Consider the following 21,586-nt stretch of genomic DNA (forward strand, 5'->3'; position numbering starts at 1 on the left):
TGAAGGAGCACACAAATTGGAGAGGTAGCTGCAGAACAGTGGACCACAGAGCCTGGCCCAGCCCCTTCTCCTCTGAAGTTTCCGGCCCCTCCTCCTCCTTTAGCCAGTATTGAATTATGGAGTTTGGAGTCCTCTGCTGCACTACCGACACGCCTGCACCTGTAAACAAAGTTCTGTGGGTTGCGGCAAGGTATGCACTTTTCAGCATAGATCAAGTTTCCATCTCCTCTTTCAGGAAGCAGTAAATTATCGGGGCTGAGGTCCCCTGCTGCACTGACGACACTCCTGTGCTCATAAACAAAGTTCCCATGTTACCAAATCACAACTTGGGAATAATACATACCAAAATGTCTTAGTGCTTTTGCAAATGGCTGATTCTATGAATCGGGTCATATGTGACCTCAGAAAGGCATCATGCATCTAGCTCCATGTGCAAGTAGATTGTCCAGTTCAGATTTTGTTCTTCCCATTCTCGTTCATCCCATTCTAAAATCAGGATTATGAGTACCAGAATGCAAAAAAGAAAACTTCTACACTTGATTAGTTATTCACCACTGGACCTGAGAATGTTGAGAGTTCCATCTGTGGTCAATACATTGAATTCCAAAAAATTGTGTAATGGTAACACCCATTACATGCAGTGTTTAGAAAAGCAAAAATAACTGAATGCAAAGACAAATAAACAACACATGAATATTACCATGATACAGCATCTAATAAAAACAGCAGGCCTTTTCCATTTAGACAGCCAGGATCTGTAACAATATTCGTGTATCCAACATGCCCGCTGTAAAGTTGCTCTAATTTAGGAAGGAGTTTGCCTTCCCTCTTTAAAACACACTATACTACAAAGCATTAATCTTCAACAACCCAGCTACCTCTCTACCACTCCATTGACCTAATGCTTGACTTTGACCCTATACAGTGCTCCACTGCCTTCTGGCTAGGTTCACACAATAGACATATTATATACATGCATAGTGTTGACTAGACATGCATGATCTACCTCTTTGCTCTTCATTATTGGTCAGCAGAAGTAAACTAATTAGGCCTAAGCTTCATTCATTGCAGGATTCTGAAAGATGAGACATGGTGTAAGTACCTTAGAGACATTGAAAATATGAAAGCAGTCATTCACCATCTTATGATTTCATCAAGAACAGCAGAAATACCTCAACCCAGTATTGGAGACTTTGTGCGAGCATCCTGCCACTTTCCTCACAGTCTACCTGGTTTCTTTCAGGCTACACAGAGCTGGTGGGTAGGTGGGGATAGGTCAGATTCTGGTGATCAGTAGATGTCTGATGATCAGAAGATGGCATGCCCTGTTTTACTGTCACAACCAAAGTGACATTTCAAATGCACTTTCTGTTTTGTAACTGTTGGGAATGCTTTGAGTGAAAGCAGTATGAAATCCAGGGATCTGACCCCTTCCCTGCATGGCAGGCTTTTACTTTGCAAGCTTAAACAAAGCTCTCCTCAGGTGAAATGATTACCTTTTTAAGTATTTCAAACAATGAATGGGAGAGCTCACACACATAGTACATGATTTTATAGTTTCCACATTATATGCACTTTCTCAAGGTGAGATAAAAGTAGCTGAAGAACAGTGCAACAACATGCTAGGTGAGAAAAAAGCAAAAACAGATTAATGTAACTTTCACATCTTCCTCAATGTACTCATGTCAGTAATATATCTTATATGAAAGAGTAACAAATCTGCCGTTTATGCAGCATCACCCTAGCGTTGTCCCTTTTTCTGGACCCTATTTCTGCTGGCTTTAGGACACTTTGCCACTGCTAAACAACGTCCCCTCTAACTCATAGGCTGTAAATTAGAACTCCCTATGAACCTCCCTATAATTCTGTTGTAAATGGTGCCTTAAGTTCATCTACTGCATGAAAAGTTAAATGCAATTTAAGGGCTACAATGTGTATTCACATCATACCCATATGCGGAAAAAATAAATTTCTAAAAGAGCATCACTGTGCTTTGGCAAAGATTTTAAAATGCACTGCAGTGACAGATGGCAGCAATTGTTCCCACCAGGAATGTCATAATTCAATGTTTCCGCTAGTCAGCCAGAACGAAACATTGTAATCGGATGGGAGGAGACGCCACCACTGCGCTGGGACCGCCACTGTCATAATGAGGCCCTAAGTCTCTGAAAAGTAGCTTTTCAACTTATAATTATGGTTTCCACTCTCACAAGGTAGAGTTTCATATTCTGTTCCATCCACTGATTGGTTAGCACAAGGAAGCTTCAGTGACTGAGCATTATATGAATTTATGCCTATACTCATCTTCAACTTTTGTTATTCATTATGGATTGGATGTTGCACTGGGGAATGCATTGGCTTTTGACATGAGTGTTTTGTAAAGTGTTCTTCAGTCTGGAAAGTTGATGAGTGGTTCAATATTTCCTGAGGTTTTTTTTGCTATAATAAATACATGGGTGAGTCATTAATTCTATCGTTTGATGTGTCTTCTTTGGTAAGTGCCGATCATGACGGAAATAGACAGATTGGGTACAATCTAATGGAGTGGGTCGAGGAATGGGTGAGGAGGTTATTCCTAGATTACGTACTAGTTATTCAAACTATCTGATTCTTCAGTTCTAACACACGATTCAAAATCAGACCCCCCTCTTTTCACAAATGATCTTTTATTGATGGATTAAGAATAAACAGAATATGGTTAGGAGGGAAGTGTCCTTTAAGTCAACCAAAGTTGGCAGAGTGAGGAAGGGAATGGAAATAAAGAGAAGAGTCCTTAGAAAAGGGTCGTGAATTGTGATGGGGCTCTCCCAACTCTAGAAGGAAGTACTGGGATGAAGAACAGAGAACTGGAGTAATGAATATTACCAGTAAGTAAACAAGTTACTATTGAGAAATCTGTCGACCTGGAGGAAGTTCTGAAGTCTGAACTGGAAGAGTTACTAAGTAGCTAAAAATAAAGAGGTAAAACATACCTAAAAGACTATTACATGATTTGCACATTAACTGTACCTCTCCACCTACATGAAAGTGTCTTGCAGATCGAACCCTACAGTAATAGGCAAATGATTTGCCTTCAAGAAAATGTTCTCAGCATTTCAGTAACTGATCATTATACATTCATATTTTATTCCTTTCAAAACTTCGGCAGCAATATTTTCATTCATTTTAGCTAGAAATCACATTTTTGTGAAATCTGCAAAATTAGCAAATTACGTGACAAATGCAAAAAATCCATAATCACATGAAAAACACTGTAGTCACAGAATCATGTAAATCCTTTGGCCCTGACCATTGTCCATTTTGTTTATCCACAATTTATTCATAAAGGGTAAACCTACGTTTTCTAATTTCAATAAGTGCTCCTTGTTAGCTGCACATTGATGAAAGCAGCATTTTCAAGCCAACTAACTCAAAATAAGTATGTAATTTGCATAATGCATAACTGGTAGCGTATAGTCCTATATAGGCCTCGTGGTTTATGATGTCACCATTACCCCTCCGCTACCCGCTATGTATTGTGTGTGTTTGGGTGTGACTGAATTTGAGAAATATAGTTTTTCAAATAAACACTTTTAGTTTTTATCCGTCATGTATAAATGTTAATTAGCAAAGCATTCATATTCTGTCTATCTTCTATTTGAGAGAGCTACTAACTATGCATGGCAGTTACTTACCAGCCAGTCAATCTGTTTTGTTTTCCTGTTTGTTTTCCTTTATTCTTTCCCATCCCTAAGACTCAGATATTTCTTGAAATTCATATTGGTTGCCATTTGGCCCTTGCATTGTGAGAACCTTGCATTTAATGTAACAAATACAGAAAGTGTTCCTCTTGCACAGAGACTTACTAACACATCCAACCACCCAATTTAGCACAATTCTTTCATGTTGACCTTGGCACTTTTGAGGGTGTTACTGAATATACACTCTATTCAGTCAAAATGTGTAACAATGCACAAACCTCTTCATTGTGGAATCCCAACCTCATGCAAACATGCAAGTGAAGTGCACAAAAAGCACTTCAGAAACTATTTCATTCTGCTGGTGACATGCACTACTAGGTGAAGTGGTAGATGGGATGCCTAGCTGTGTCCGATGACTAAAGCTACCTCCAGAGGTCTACAAACCCTTGCCCTCCCTCTATCGCAGAAACTGCATTGAATCTTCCTGCTAGTGTTTAATAGTGGGGTTGGCTACATCACAAATTCTGTGACTTAAGTTACATATTAAGAAGATAAAGTAGCCAAAAAGATGAAAAGTAATTGTGTTACATTGATAGGAATGCCAAGGAGAATACCATTAAAACAATATGAAAAGTAAAGTAAAAGTTTTTAAAATAATGATGAGTACTATTAAAGTTTCCATTGATGCTCTTATAGGCACAACAACAATTGAGGAGGAAGGGTCAACATGGAGCGTGACCAAGTTTAAAGAAACTCCGAAGATGTCCACCTATCTCCTGGCCTTTATCGTGTCAGATTTTGACTACACTGAGAAAACAGACCCTGGTCAAAAGGTAAATTGAGTTTCACGTTAAAACACATCTCTCCTTTCTAATTACACCCTTCCTAAAACCAATGCTCCATAAGCGTCCATCCATTAACATGCATGAACCTCATTTAGTTTCAGGTCCGGATATGGGGTCGTGAGAAAGCAATTAAAGAAAATCAAGGAGAATATGCTTTAAATGTAACAGGAAAAATTCTGGAATTCTTTGATGAATATTACAATGTATCTTACCCCCTGCCAAAGTCAGGTAAGCAGATCCTGAATGTATTTTATTGAAGACTGCTGCAATAGCTGAGTGTGCTTGAAATGGAAATGAAAACTAATTAGACTTTATGCAAAAGGAGAAATCTATAACTCTCGAGAATTACAAGACATAACAATAATTATTGTGCTAAGGGTTCATTATTGACATAGGGCCTGATTTAGAGCTTTGCAGCCTGTTACTTTGTCACAAACATGATGACTATCCCATCTGCCATACTATGATCTCCATAGGTGTTAGACCTGACAGCCTAAGGGTGATCACCCCTAACTTTTTGCCTGCCTCCCTCCACTTTTTGGACACTGTTTTTGCTGGTTTTAGGACCCTGCACACTTTACCACTGCTAACCAGTGCTAAAGTGCATATTCTCTCTTGCTTAAAATATGGTGACATTGGTTCATACCAAATTGGCCTATTTAATCTACTTGTAACACCCCAGTTAAGTGCACTACATGTGCCCAGGGCCTGTAGATTAAATGCTACTAGTGGGTCTGCAACACTGATTGGGCCACCCACATAAGTAGCCTCTTAACCATGCCTCCGGCCTGCCATTGCAAGGCCTGTGTGTGCAGTTTCACTGCCACTTCGACTTGGCATTTAAAAGTACTTGCCAAGCCTTAAACTCCCCATTTTCTACATATAGGTCACCCCTAAGGTAGGCCCTAGATAACCTGTAAGGCAGGGTGCTATGTAGATAAAAGGCAGGACATGTACCTGTGCAGTTTATATGTCCTGGTAGTGTAAAACACCTAAATTTGTGTTTACACTGCTGTGAGGCCTGCTCCTTTCATAAGCTAATACTAGGGCTACCCTCATATACTATTTGAGTGATAGATTCTGATCTGAAAAGAGTAACAAGGTCATATTTGGTATAGCCAGAATGGTAATACATAATCCTGCTGACAGTTGAAGTTGGATTTAATGTTACTATTTTAGAAATGCCACTTTTAGAAAGTGAGCATTTCTCTGTACTTAAATCCTTATGTGCCTTACAATCCACGTCTGGCTAAGTTACTTGACAGCTCCCTTGTGTTTTTCACTCAGACAGCCCCAAACACATGATGCTCACTCACACCTGCACACATCTGCATACTGAATGGTTCTTCCTGGGCTGGGAGGGTGGAGAGCCTGACACTTACATGTCAAAGGACAGTAGCCTGCCCTCACAGAATGGACTGCCAAACCCCCTACTGGGATCCTGGCAGACAGGATGGAACTGAGACGGGACCTGGTGCACTTATAAGCCACTCTTTGAGGTCTCCCCCATGTCAAAGGCAAATTTGGGGTATTTAAAAAGGGCCTCTGACCCTACCAACTCAGACACTTCTGGACAAGAGACCACTGGAGAAGAATCCCTGAACCAGAACCTGCAACCTGCCAAGAGGAAGTGCCTGGCTGCCCAAAGGACGCACCTGACTGCTTTTCTGCAAAGGGCTGCTGTCCGGCTGTTGCCCTGCTGCCTTGCTGCCCTCTGGCGCTGCTGAGAACAGCTTTACAAGAGCTTGGATAGAGCTTGCCTACTATTCCTTGAAGTCTCAGGGCCACAAAGACTTCATCCTGCAAAAGAACTCCTTGTGCGGGGAAAATACAACATACAGCCTGCAAGAAACAACTCACAGCCTGCATTGCTGTGAGAAAATCACCGCACGCCGAACCGGAATGACACAGCCCGGCTCCCCGAAGCACCAGCGTTGTCACCGCAACTTCAGTGCACAGGCCACGGAATCAACGCATAGCTGAGCCAGAATGATGCAGCCCGACTTCCTGAGAGGAATCAACGCAAGCGCCAGTGGTGCAGCAGAAATTTCCACGCATTGCCCACCGGATCGACGCAGCTCCGGTGACTTCGTCCTGCACGCCCAGGATTTCAATGCATTGTCCCCAGGGCGTCCCAAAACCCCACAACCTGAAGAGGATTCCAGTCTACACGCCGTAAATCAACGCAAAGCCTGCCCTGAGTGAAAACTCAACAACGCATCATTGGTGTGCACCAGAAAAATCAACGCACATCTCCCCGTTTTTCACGCATCTCCTCCTCTACAGCCCCTTGCAGAGAATTTGGACGCAAACCAGGTACTTTGTGCTTGCAAGAGACATTTGTTGCTTTTTAAAGACTAACGACCATTTAACCAGATACATTTCATATACTTTTCTAAACACTGTGTGGTGTATTTTTGTGGTGTTATACTGTGTTATTGCATGATTTATTGCACAAATAATATCCACATTGCCTTCTAAGTTCAGCCTGACTGCTCATTGCTAAGCTACCAGAGGGTGGGCACAGGATAATTTGGATTGTGTGTGACTTACCCTGACTAGAGTGAGGGTCCTTGCTTGGACAGGGGGTAACCTGACTGTCAACCAAAGACTCAATTTCTACCAATAGGCCATTATGAGATCGTAATATTCCAGACCCAATATCCTTCATGTTTGTGATGGAGTAACCCCCTCCGCCAAACTCTAAATCAGGTCCAAAGTCGGTAATGACTATACACCATGTCACATACCCAGCAGATGAAACTATAACCCAACTATGAATAGCTTCAGATGCTGATTTATATACATAATCATCTTTTGTTATCTTTATCTGTAACCCTTAGGATGCTTATTGCCACCACAACAATTTCTGATGATTGGTGGTTGATAGTGAGACAGTCCACTGTGAGCTCCAAATGTCCAGTGTAGTTGACGGGAGGAGGAAACACAGTGTTAAATTTACCAACATCCATGCCTGTCGGCAAAGATGTTGTTAAATTTGACCCAAAGTATTTGGATATATGAGGAGTTACAAAACTCAACCTTCTCAATCAGTCCTCAAGGGGTACATCCGTATACCAAACAATGGTACATCACAGAAAAACATGCAACATCACATCAAAAGAGTGCTTTCTGTAATATCTGGGGTAATTAGCAGTGCATGGCGAGGGCGTGAGTTATAGTTAGATTAGGCTGCAAGTTATAGTTGCTTGAATTACCTCTAACTAAAAATGCTGAATTTCAATGATTTTGTACAAGTGAAATCTGAGCCTAACTATAATGTCCCTGTCCCTTTGTTTTTTTAGGTGAATTTCTAAGGTTTTTTAAAATTCTATTTTCTAACTATAAGTAGGGATAGGCTCAGCTTGCGGAGATCTACTCCATGAAATTCTGCAGAGCTATCTAAAAACTCAGTGAAATTCCACTAAGTTCCACGTGCAGTGGAAAGCCACCCCATCCTACTCCCAACGCACTCCTCTGCAGACAATGCAGTTAGGGACACTGCAAGTTCAAGAGCAGTACACTCGGCCTCTTATGTGATGTACTTTTCATAATACAGTTCTTGTCCCTCCCCCTTCAAAATTATATTTTTCTGACTAAACTTTATATGGGTCATACTTTTTAATTAATTTCTCTAAAATGCACTCATTTGGGTGACTCCATGTTGGCAGCAGTGCATCTTAGCATGCTCCTGGATGCTTAAAAATACACATGTAAAATGTCTTGCTTACCCCTCCCAAGTCACTCTGTGCTGGAGGAGGCGGCTGCCAGGTGCAGGCAGGGCTGAAGGAGCAGATCGAGGGTCTGCAGCAGGCAGAGAGTGGGCAGGACAGCCCCATGTCGCTTCATGGCAACTACAACAGCACAAACAGCAGTTTGAGTCTTGCAGCTTCTGCAGCTTCAATGAGAAAGCATTCCTTTGTCTCACTGCCAGGCCAGATGTTTTTTTTTTGTAACGGGAGAAGGAAGTGAGGTTGGACGGATGTCGGCGGTGCCAGAATGTCCTGGTGTTCAATGCCAAATATCAGATTGGATACCAGATAATAAGACTCAGTGCTGGATGGCTTTGCGTGATGGATGATTATTACCAATAGATTTCTGTTACCAACAATGCCGTCACAAGATGTGGAGGGACAGCTAGAGTTGTTTGCCCCACGCCCTCTTCATTAAAATGCCTTTCATCATGCTTGCATCTAATTATACAGCAGAGTTAGCTTTACTCTATAATTATCCCCTAAAAACTGCTGGCCTCTCAAATATTTCTGCAGCAGTCACGTACCACTCAAAACATATTAAAATGCAGCATGTTTGTGACTTAATAAACAACCAAGAACAGTGTTACTGTCACATTTGACATACCACCATATTTCTTTACACTTCTTTTAAATATAAATGTACAATTGACGGTCTGACTCCCCATTTCCTGATACTGCTGCCTTTTTCTGTCACAGATTGGCCCCAGTTTATGGGCTATGGGAGTACATTTTCATGCCATGTACAGAACACATTACCACCTCGCAAGAGCAACACAGTTAAATTCACTTTGCTGGCTTATGTCTCTATGGTGTATATAGCATCTGCATTCACTCAAGTGACAGGACCTTCATGGTAAGATACACTAAGTCTAATCATCCTACATATTGGGGGCAATATACTGACACCGCTGAATGCCTTGCAGCAATATACTTTAAACTTAAGATACCAACACTGAGCACCATATCATATAGTGACAAACAAACCCATGTGCGCATATTTACTGATGGTGCCAACTACCACCATGTCATGATGGCTACTTTCAGCCAGTTCCATGTTATCAAACAATTCCATTAAGCACGCCGGCAATTACAACCTTACACATACATTGTTCCCACATCCTCTGTGTAACTGAAGAAAACCCAGGACTGGCGGAAAGTGCCCATTTTCATAAGGGGGCAGGTGGCAACTCCGTGTACTCCACCATAAGTACTGCTACCTTACAATGTGCCCAAAGTGCAGTTGTCAATCAACAAGATACAACAGCATGTGGAACATTAGCAAATACTGTGTATGTTGCTTCATCAACATCTGCAAGCCACTGGAAAATAGATATGTAGAGAGTGGCCTGCCCACTCCTCACTTGCGACCCGGGGATGCTCTTCCTTTCCGCAGGCCGGCAGTCCTCCTCCTGCCCTCGGACCTGTTTTCTCCTGCCTCTGCTGCCACTTGTGACTTTTGGGGGGACACCGGCTCGGACACACATGGGAAGAGGAGGTGCACACACCAAGCTGCATGGGGTATGCACCCTGGGAGGAGGCGGTGACGATCCCCATCACCATGGCAGTGGCATCACTAATGCTGTGGCCCCATGAACTAACTAGTGTGGGGTGGAGGAAAACAAAAAGGCAGCTGAGAGCCCCCCCGCCTCAGCTCCCATCCAATTAGGGGTGGGTGAGCGGCATGCTGATGAACTCTGCTCCGCCGCCGAATGGCAGAATGTTTTTGCCAAACTCCACAGTCTGCTTGGAGGGCAGAGTGTCAATACTCTTTGAACTCATTTTTATTACTATTCCTTATTCCAACCACTGCGATGCATGGCCTTTGGATTTGCACAGCAGGGCTTCGGCCAGGCCCTGCAGCCAACCCCCTATAACCACTCAAGCCTTTGGCCATGCACAGTGGGATTTGGCTGCAGGACCTGTCTCTCAGGGTGTGAGAATAGGTGTGAGAGGGTGTCTCTGTTTGTGAGAGTGGCTGTGAGTGTGTCTGGGTGTGAGAGTGGGTGTGAGAGGGTCTGTGTGGGTGTGAGAGTGGGTATGAGAGTGTATGATTGTGCTCCAATGGATGAAAGATGCATTCACTTGCACAAAGGGTTTAAGATTGTTTTTCAATATGGAATCACCGAGCACACTTGCTTTGCTTTGCCAAGCCCAGGAGAAAGGGTCATTTGTTTTTCCCAAAAGTAGAGCTTCATCTGGGGCACCTGCTCCATTCAGATTTGTAAGTGCTTCAGGTTGAGGTTTATGGATCCCCATTGAAACCAGAAGAACGGCCACCCACGCCCTCATTAGCAGCAGACTGGACTACAGCAACGCTCTCTACGTGGGAACAACTGCCAAGCTCCAGAGAAAACTTCAGCGCATCCAGAACGCCTCAGCACAACTCATCCTCAACCTCCCTCGCCACGAACACATCTCAGCCCACCTCAGAGACCTCCACTGGCTCCCCATCAACAAAAGGATCATTTTCAAACTCTTGATCCACGCTCACAAGGCACTCCAACACGCCAGACCTGCCTACCTCAACGAGCATCTCAACTTCCACATCCCGACACGCCAGCTCCACTCCGCCAACCTCGCCCTCGCGACCGTCCCCCGCATCCACTGGATCACACCCGGCGGCAGATTCTTCTCCCACCTTGCTGCCAACACCTGGAACTCCCTCCCCGTCAATCTATGTCTGACCGAGGACCTCCTGTCCTTCAGGAAGCGCCTCAGGACCTGGCTCTTCGAGCAGTAGCACCACCCCCAGCGCCTTGAGACCCTACCGGGTGAGTAGCACACTCCACAAATTACTGATTGATTACTGATTGATTGATTTTCTGTGAAATGAGCATCATGGCCAGAACGGAAACTCACCTGTTCATTTATCCAACAAGAGTCATCTGTTTACATAAAATGTCTGTCTTAGTTTCTACTGGCCGAGCCATTTGTCCTGGGAGCCCTCAAGGGCACCCGATTTGCAATGGGACTGTGGGGGGTGCCTCAAGGCATCCACAATCCCAGCTGGCTCCCTGCCTCCTGCGGTAGCCAGCATTGCGGTCACAGGGAGGAAGCTGCTAAAGATGCAGCTCCCTCTCTGTGAGAGCAATTGTTTCCTCTGTTTCCATGTCTGTATCTCTGCAGGCAGGGAAACAGAGGAAACCTCTGCTTCCAGCAAGTGAGAGTTGTTTGACAGCTCTCAGTTGCTGCATACAGAGTATCTGCTTTGACTTGATGTGAGCAGTCAAAGCTCCTTCCAAATCAGAAAAAACAGCTATGTCCCGGGGATGGGCACTGCACGACATAGCAGGAGCTGGCCCTCGGGACTGGCAGTTACCAAGGACATTATTGGCTCCTCAAGGAGGACCTCACATCCCCCCTACAACAATAGAATTTGCCGTGAGGAGGTGGTGGTCCTTGAGGCAGGGTGTCTGCAATGGACCCCCCTTCCTTATCTATTTTCAGCCCCGGGGAGGTGGCAATCTTCGGGGTTTTGCAGGGCCATATGCCCCCCTTTATTTTACATTAATAGCCCTTGGGGAGGTGGTAGTCCCCCAGGCCAGGGATCTGCAACAGACCGCCTTAATTCTTTCATTTTAGACCCAGGGAGGCGGCGACCCCGGGCTGTGAGGGAGGCCCCACATATAATTGAACATTAGCCCTGGGGAGATTGTGGTCCCTGGAGCTGCAGGGACCCCATGTGGCCCCTGCATAAAATTCAACAACTGCCACCCCCACATTCATTGTAATTTTAGCCCTAGGGAGGTGGTGGTCCCCCGACTTTGAGGGGGCTGCATGCCCCCGCATGCATTGTTACTTTAGCCCAGGGGAGGTGGCAGTCCCCCATACTGTGGGGGGCAAGTAGCCTCACCACTTTAATCAATTGTTAGTCCCAGGGAGTGGCTGGTCCCTGGGGCTAAGGGTGGTGCGCAGTTCCCCACATATAGTTAAAGATGAGCCCCTGGGAGGTGAAAGTCCCTGATTCATAAATAAGCCAAGGATGAGTCCCTGTGCGCACCCCTCCTTTATTCTTTATATGTCCCCGGGACCTGGCTGACCCGGGGGCTTTAGTAAAACAAGCGCAGCAGACCAGGCTTCTTTTTTGTTTTTAAAAAGTGTTTTTTTGCCCTGGGAGGTGAAAGTCCCTGATGCACAAACAAGCCCAGGATGAGTCCTCGTGCGCACCCCTCCTTTATTCTTTATATGTCCCCGGGACCTGGCTGACCAAGGGGCTTTAGTAAAACAAGTGCAGATGACCAGGCTTCCTTTCTGGTTTTAATTGTTTTTAAGAAGTGGGTTTTTTGCCCGGGTGGGTCCTTCTAGGACCCCAGCACCAAAACTAAGGGGTCAGGATGCTCTACCCTGGCCCGCCTCTTTTTTAAAATCTTTTTTTCTGGGACACGACTGAAGGCGAGTCCCAAGATGACTTCCAACACTTCCTAGTTGAAGTGTTGGCAGCCAATGAGAACTCTGAAAAAATATGCACAAGCTTGCTTTATTTTGCGAATCCTTCACGTCTCTAGATATCGATATTTCTTTTTCAAAATCCCAAAAATTACTGAACAGATTTACAATGAATAACAGACAGCAGTCTTACTGGAGGGACCAAGAGCTACCTTCCTGCCAAATTTGATCTAATTCTGTCAAGCGATTCAGGCTGTAGTCATGTCTAAAATACCTATGAGAATTATAAAGGGAATCACATTATAAAGGGAACCCTGCTCTTTCTCATCCCCTGCTTGATGGATCACCCTGAAACTTCCCATGTGCAAGAAGATTCTTGGGAACACTTTTCATAGAAATTTTTGTGAAGATTCCTCAAACTGCGGCAAAGATATAGGCAAGTCACAAAATGCTTTTTTCAATGGAAACATTGTGCTTACTATAGCCAGTTACTTGCAACTGCCAGTAGGTAATCTGCCTGCCTGCATCTTTGCAGATAGAGGCAACCTCTGCTCTGATGATGGGAGAGCTCTTTGACAGCTCTCCCTTCATCGGCCCGGACTGTTTGCTTTTACTTGATGGCAGCTGTCAGAGCTGCCGCCAAAAGCAAACAAACACAAATGATGGACAGAATGCAGAACCAATCAAACATTCACCCCAGTCACAGATCTGGGTTTAATCCATCAATTATTTTGCTTACCATGCCACCCCAGTTTGGAACCAGCCATATGCAAATCACCCTTGAATGTCTAATTGGTTCCGCATTCCGTCCATCATTTGAGTTTGTTTGCTTTTGTCACCCTAGAGCTACTGCCAAGCCACAGCAAACAGCTATGTCTCAGAGGTGGGTACCCAGGGCCATCAGTATCTCTATGAGGGGGACCGCGTGAGCCTCCTCCAACGGACATAGCCCTGGGGAGATGATGGTCCCCAGGCTTGTCAGGCGGCCCACCCCATTAACATTGATTAAAAGGTCAAGGATTGGTGGTCCCTGGGGGGGAGGGGCAGATGTCTCCTCTGCAAAATATTTGCTTTATGACCAGGGGAGGTGGTGGTCCCAGGGGCAATGGGAGGGCTGGGCAGCCACCACGCATTAAAACAAGAATGACCCCGGGACCTGGCCCACCCGATGGCTTTTTTAAAAAACAAGTGGGGGGGCCTGCTCTTATTTGTTTTCAGAATTTCCAGCGGATCCACGGATCCAGCCTGATGTCTTTAGAAAAAAATCATTTTTGCCCTGTATGGGAGGTTTAAGGGGTCATGGTGTCTCTACCCTAGCCCCTTTTCTCATTTTTTACATTTTTTTGGGGGGCTCAGCTGAAGCTGAGCGCCAACATGGCTGCCAATTGTTCCTTGTTTGTTGGCAGTCAATCAGATCTCAGCACGAAAATCAGAAGCGGTTGTGAATAATTCACATCCCTACATACACAAATTTGGATTTTCTTTATTATCTCTAAAACTACTGAACGGATTTAACCAAACAATGAAAAGGGCTCTTTCTGGCCCAACAGCTACCTTTCTGCCAAATTTGGTGTTATTCAGTCCAGCGGTTTTGACGATATGGCTGTTCAAATATTTCCTACGGGAATTAACATTGGAAATACTCAAATTTTGACCTCTACTTTATATCGGCCCCCTCTTGACAGGTCACCCCGAAACTTTCTAGACAGTAACTCACCTGACTGTTGAATTTTTATTTGAAACTTTTGTAAGATTTGTAAAGCGCTGCCAAGATATAGGCAAGTAAAAAACTGCTTTTTTAATAGAAACTAGGTCCTAACTATAACTACCTAGTGGCGACCGCCACTAGGTTGTATGTATATTTATGCATGCATCCCTAAAGAAATAAATTTAAAGGCTGCTTAAAACAGCATTTCTTCTTTCTTTGAGTGTGGGTAAAAAAGTTTTCACAATAAAAGTTCTGCTCTCAGAGTAATAACCAGCACACCTGACAATCTTACCCTTTCAGTCTTACTTTGATGCAAGCATCTACCCATGAATCCTCCCCAGTTTGTGAAGAAAACAACTCAGAGCCCTGTCAAGAGAAAAAATACAATGTTTCTTATTGCACCTTATTTTCTTTCTTTATATGACCTACCATATAATTTCAATGTACTACAAAAAAGCACGTTAGAATCCATGGTTGTAATTTACTTACAGTGTACTTTGCAATTTAACATTTGACTTGCAATAATACACATTGTGGCATAAAACAAACAGTAAATATTCACACATTATCCTAAAAAACAGATTATTTCTTGAATCATAGACTGATATATACTCAGTCTCAGACCAACATTTAATTAAAAAAGGATAATGGTCAAATGTTCCAAATCATTCTAAAGAGTGCTAAAATGAGTAATTAAATCATGTGATACAAAAATACTTAACGAGGAAAACGTGTTATATGGTCCTATATTGCAATCTTCAGATTCCGCCTTCAGCCACATAGTTTGTAAATGTCATGGGAATCCCCCAATAAATAAATAAATAACTATGCAAACATATGATCAACTACATGAATTTGGTAAAAATAATCTGAAATAAAGTTCATGATAAAAATGAACGTATTTCATTGATAAACTTAACAATGTATTATTAATTAAACAGTTTTCTAAAAATTTTAAAATATCTAAAAATATACAATATTTGCTTAATTAGTTGGTTTAGACAATAAAATCACATTCTATAATTATATATACAGCTATTTATAGAGAGAGAAAGAGAGGGGGCATTAGAATAAACGATTTAAAATGAATGTATTTTTGTAAGTCACTTTAAGATATCTATACCCACAATTTTATATATGTAGATCTATCTATCTATCTATCTATCTATCTATCTATCTATCTATCTATCTATCTATCTATCTATCTATCTATCTATCTATCTATCTATCTATCTATCTATCATTCTGTCTATCCATACTACTATACACCCTACTGCTTTTGTAGTGAATCCTATCTTGTTTTAATGGGAAGCAGGAGTCACCCACGTCACCCAGTGACTTTTACCCTACTTAGTTTGCTCTGTTTTAGTGCAATTATTTAATTATATCTTACCAAGATGGCTGCATTGTTTCTAGTTAGACCAATGTTTTAATTTCATGTTATCAGTGCCACCATGCTAAGGCGTCACTATCAAGCAACAAAGATAAACTGTAGGTATTCACATTAGGTACTCTTTGCACTTTTGAGGGAATTATGTAATTGCCGCCCCAAGCATGTCTTGTTATCTGTTGTTTGGGAACAGACCTATGTCAGGGGTCCGATCAGTATGATCTGTATAAATACATCTAACACAGGCAGATAGACGGATTCTGACCAGATGCCATTGCTGCTATTGATGCTGCACATCACCTTGACGCTGACACAGTCTTCGTGTTACCACGGAGTCTGATCTAGAGACCTCATTCCAAGGTAACAAAGGTTGGGAGGCTCTTCTCATGGACATCGCACTGGTAGATTAGGTTTATCACACCTCGCTCTCTTTATGTTAGGGGTTAGGTTCATCATGCTAGAGTATTGGGACATATTCATCTCTTATGTCATTTTATGTTATTGCAAGATGGTCGGGGTCTTTGTACTAATGACCCTTGTTTTCACAATTCTGTTTCTTGCACAGTTAATTATCCTAATCATTGCAGCCCATGCAATTTATCATATATTGCAGTATTGTTGATAAAAACTTATTAAGACTTTTACTGCATCTCTTTCATTGCCTGTGTTTGATTGAGACATGTTGTATATTGTGAGAAAGGCGTAATCTCCGTTTAACTATGGCACCCCGTAAGATGTGGCACTCTTGAGTCCATGCGTAAAGGGTGCCACAAATCACCTTTTACTGTTTGGTTTTTTTTGGTGAGGTAGTGCTTGTGAGCCAGGAGGGTTGGGACGACAGTTGCAACATGTTGTATGACTGGCATAGTCACCAACAAACATAAGAACTGACCTCCTTAAACCAGCAGTCTTGCCTAGAGCAAGAGTCAAACTACAACACTTTGGGGGGATTAGCTCCCAAAGCAGTAGGAAACAAAAAAATCTAAAAATGGGGGAGTTGGAAGTCTTCCCTCTGAACACACAGACACACACACCTATAAAAATCTATATAAATATGTATAGATCTAATGGGAAAATGACTTATTGGTGATAATTCTGGACATCACAAGGCTATGTGCTAGTATTTTTCACACTGATGGGATTAAAGCTTGTTAATAATTTCTGAAGGGTAGATCAGTCAAATATTACCAGCATAACCAAATGATCCTTAGTATATTGCCATAATGCTTGACTGAAAATAATCTCCTCCTCAAGAGTAATGTATTTTAGGCAGAAGTTGGGGACATATGTATGCAATAGCCATTGAGGACATCACCTATCCTGTTGCACAACATTTTAAAGCATATCACTAAAGCAACCTTGATTTACTGAGATATTTAAATTTGGACATATTGGCGGTCATTCTGACCCTGGCGGTCAAAGACCGCCAGGGCGGAGGACCGCGGGAGCACCGCTGACAGGCCGGCGGTGCTCCAATGGGGATTCCGACCGCGGCGGTAAAGCCGCGGTCAGACCGGCACCACTGGCGGGCTCCCGCCAGTGTACCGCCGCCCCATTGAATCCTCCAAGGGGATTCCGACCCCCCCTACCGCCATCCAGATCCCGGCGGTCCGACCGCCGGGATCCGGATGGCGGTAGGGGGGGTCGCGGGGCCCCTGGGGGCCCCTGCAGTGCCCATGCCACTGGCATGGGCATTGCAGGGGCCCCCGTAAGAGGGCCCCTACATGTATTTCACTGTCTGCTGCGCAGACAGTGAAATACGCGACGGGTGCAACTGCACCTGTCGCACAGCTTCCACTCCGCCGGCTCGATTCCGAGCTGGCTTCATCGTGGAAGCCTCTTTCCCGCTGGGCTGGCGGGCGGTCTGAAGGCGACCGCCCGCCAGCCCAGCGGGAAAGTCAGAATTACCGCCGCGGTCTTTCGACCGCGGAACGGTAACCTGACGGCGGGACTTTGGCGGGCGGCCTCCGCCGCCCGCCAAGGTCAGAATGAGGGCCATTATCCCCATAGAAACGTGGACGGGGTTGTGTTGTGGCACTGCGGAGACTAGAATCCTGCTATATAAACAATTTGCAATCCAGCTTCTTCCCAGAAAGAAACCTTAATGAAGAACGTGTCCTACATTTAATTTAAGTCCTTTGTGTGCAGTGTTGTGCTCATGCAAATCTTATCAGGGTTTCACATGGGAATCATATTGATTATACCCAGGTGGGCAGAGAGAACATACCAGACTTTTTTGGGCCACATAACTAATACTGAAAATCAGATAATGTTGTAGGGGGTTCATCAACATAGCATCATTTAGAAAAATAGATGACCTTCAATTGTTAATCATGATTTTTTGGGTTGAGAATCAATAGGCATAAATCAAGACTGATAATAATGCACTTATAGTTAGCGTTACAGGATAATTGCCTGTGATAGAAGACTGCGATAAATTTTATAAGAAAGCTGAAGAAATGCCGACCAGAGCTGAATATTACATAGTAGGCTCCATCACAGTATATGCTTAATGGTCCTACTGATTCCTTTCGGAGTAAGATACCATTGTTGCAATGAATATGGACAGAATAAATGAACTTACTTTATTTATTAGATATACATATTTCTTTTTCATATTAAATTCTCCACAATTGATCTCAAAACATTTATTCCATAAATTTGAAAACAGCAATAATATATCTAATTAGTGAATCTAGGGCAAGTTGTATCAAACATTTTTGCATTTTGGCATGTATCAAGTCCAATTTGTGAATCAGTAACTTGTTACTGAATCGCAAATTTGATTTGCGACTACATACCGATTCGGTATTAGAAAGGGGCGTGTCTAGGGCGTCCCTTCCTAATACCAAATCACAGAGGTATGTATGATTGTTTTGTGACCATGAATGTGGGTGCAAAACAATCACAGTTAACACCAATTTGAAATTGGTGCTAACCCATTCGCAAAGGGGAAGGGATGTGAATGCATGCAAAAACATTTTTTAAGAGCAGGCAGTGGTCCCATGGACCACAGCCTGCTCTCAAAAAACCAAAAGAAAACTTTTCATTTTCCTTTTTTAAATAAATCTCATTTTTCTTTAAGGAAAAGGGCTGCATTTAAAAAAAAGATTGCTTCATTTAAAAGCTATCACAGACATGGTGGTCTGCTGACCCCAGCAGCATTCCTGTGATTGTAGCCATTCGTAATGGGTCGCAAATTGTGACCTACCTCATGAATATTAATGAGGTAGGTCCACTTTCGAGCCCTTGTGAATTGCTATACGAAACTCCTGGAGTTTTATACATTCCAATAGTGATTACTTAATTGCGATTCGCAAAAAAAAATCACAATTTGGTAATCGCTATTGGAAATCATGATACATCTGGCCCTTAGAACTTATGGTATAAGGGATGTGAATAGTCTAAGATGTCCAACAACTGCAAAACAGTACTGTAGCCTTGAGTAGCTTTTTGTCTATGTTTGTAATCACTGTTAGTGTTGCACTAAAAAAGGAAGAGGAACCACAATGTAAAACAGTGCCAAGGCTTCAAAGCTCGAACATGTCTGCACACTACTTGTGATCAAATTGCCTCTTTCTTATCTCCTGGTGTGCTTGTGTCCGAGTTGTTCAAGGTTTGTGAATGTCCACAAGGGAATCCACTCAAGGAAATGGAAGCACACTCCCAGGGAGGGTTATCAAGAGTTAGTGGACTTTGTTTGAGAAAATATCTCCCTGTAGTCACATATTCATCAAGGGATGATGATCATCTTCACACTTGCACTATTAGGCTTTATTCCTTTCAGTGTCTGATAAAAGGAAATTATTGACTACGAGCTGTCCTTTCTCATTCATAAGTAGGAAATGAAGCAAATTGAGCAAAGTTATTAATCAGGTTTTTCTTAATAATAGAGCACCAGCATTTTTGGCTTTCAGTCTAGCATAGCACAATAGTCTGTTTACTACTTAGAATTAATTTATTGGAACATTTAAATTTAAGAATGAAACTATCAAGAAGGCTTCCTGCAGGGGGCAAGCACATAGCATATTCTGCATATGTTCTGTCAAGAGTTTATTTTCAAAGTAAAATTTTGGGTCAGAAAAACTGTTGATTTTTGTACCATGCATTTGATGAGGTTAATATTTTTATATGCACTATTCAAATTGTGATGTTTTAAGAAAACTGCCATACGAATAGTTCACCACCTTCCTAATGATTAACATTTGTTTCAGACCAGATAGCTCTTCCTGACTTTAATGCAGGAGCCATGGAGAACTGGGGACTAGTCACATACAGGGAGACGGCCTTGCTGTTTGACCCATCAATATCATCCATCGGGAACAAGGAGAGAGTGGTTACAGTAATAGCTCATGAGCTTGCACATCAGGTACAGTCAGTACCTCAACTGTATCACAGACTTCACACTTTTCTTTTTTCTTTAGCCTTTGTAACATTTAAAAATTCTACATGTATAGACACAGAACTGAAAATAGAAAACCCATACAATGTAATGTGAAAGCTCCTAGCCTATGCTTCTGTATTAACGTTTGCATCAGAGTCAGATTTTGTTTATATAACGTATTTAGTTTTAGTCAATTGTGGGTCCAGCATAAGAAATTCACAGTGGATAATCCCTTGTGCATCATGTCACTCAAAGAGACATAGCAAGTGTTAGAAATGGGGTCTTTGGTTGGCAGCCAGGTTGCCCCCGTCCAAGCAAGGATCCTCACTCTAGTCAGGGAAAAGGAGAAACACACCTGGTTATCCCCTACTCACCTACTTTGTAACTTGGCACGAGCAGGCAGGCTTAACTCAGAAGCAATGTGTAAAGTATTTGTACCAACACACACATTAATACAGTGAATCACTTCAAAATGGACACCACATCGCTTTAGAAACATAGGTAATATTTGCGTAAATCAAACAAGATGAAATCGACAAAAATCCAACGTACACAAGTTAAAATATGAATTTTCAAAAAAATAAGAGTCTTACTCCACAGAAAACAATGGAAACAATGACTATGCAGAAAGTACCTGGTTAGCATACAAAATAAAGTGGCACAGGCGAGTGTGCGTCGGAAAAGGCAGCAATGGTTGATTCCTTCCTCGCAAGGGAGACCGTGTGTCACTTCTTCTCTGGTTAGGTCGGCGATGCGTCTTTTTTCTCCCTCGCAAGAGAGTGATGCGTTGATTTCTGGTTGGAGCACCTCGGGCCCGCATAGAGTCAGGTTGACTTTGATGCCGAGGGACGATGCGTGGAAAATCTGGTCTCACTGTGTTAGTAATTCCATTACTGTTTACAACATGTCCTAAGTAGGTTACCTCAAGTTTCCTAATTTGACACTTCTCTTTCTTGATGGTTAATTTGTGTTTCTCACACCTCTTCATTACTTTGTTGAATAACAAATCATGTTCATTTGCACTGCTTCCCACAACCTCATATATATCATCTTGAAAACAAAGTACTTGCTTCATATCGCCCAAAATATCTTCAATTATTCTTTGGAATACTGCAGAGGCTGAGGCTAATACAAAAGGTATTCTTTTGTGATGAAAAGCTCCCAGTGGTGTTACAAAGGATGTAAGATGACTAGATTGTTCACATAGCTTTACTGGATAGTATGCGGATTACATATCGAGAACACTAAATATCTCTCCTTTTCCCACCATTGTTAACATTTGAGATATATTAGGAAGTGGTCGACTGCCCACCCAAATGTTTTTATTGAGATCTCTAAGATCTACACATAGCCGAATTTTGCCTCCCTCTTTTGGCAAAATTTCAACTGGTGCGAGCCATTCAGAGGCTTCAGTAGGTTCAATAATGTCTTGTTCTAG

The 21,586-nt window shown here is 42.8% G+C and overlaps 1 protein-coding gene across 2 annotated transcripts in view; it reads left to right on the forward strand.

The window, feature by feature from the left end:
• The window catches only part of LOC138284179 (aminopeptidase Ey-like), a 219,394-nt gene that overhangs the window by 33,670 nt on the left and 164,138 nt on the right, over positions 1 to 21,586 (forward strand). For both annotated transcript variants that reach the window (XM_069222676.1, XM_069222677.1), the window contains exons 3-5: positions 4,377 to 4,513; positions 4,621 to 4,753; positions 19,979 to 20,133. In XM_069222676.1, coding sequence (XP_069078777.1) covers positions 4,377 to 4,513; positions 4,621 to 4,753; positions 19,979 to 20,133 — 425 coding nt within the window. The remainder of the gene's footprint in view (positions 1 to 4,376; positions 4,514 to 4,620; positions 4,754 to 19,978; positions 20,134 to 21,586) is intronic.

The sequence above is a fragment of the Pleurodeles waltl genome, chromosome 3_1, assembly GCF_031143425.1.
Source record: "Pleurodeles waltl isolate 20211129_DDA chromosome 3_1, aPleWal1.hap1.20221129, whole genome shotgun sequence".
Taxonomy (NCBI): Eukaryota; Metazoa; Chordata; class Amphibia; order Caudata; family Salamandridae; genus Pleurodeles; species Pleurodeles waltl.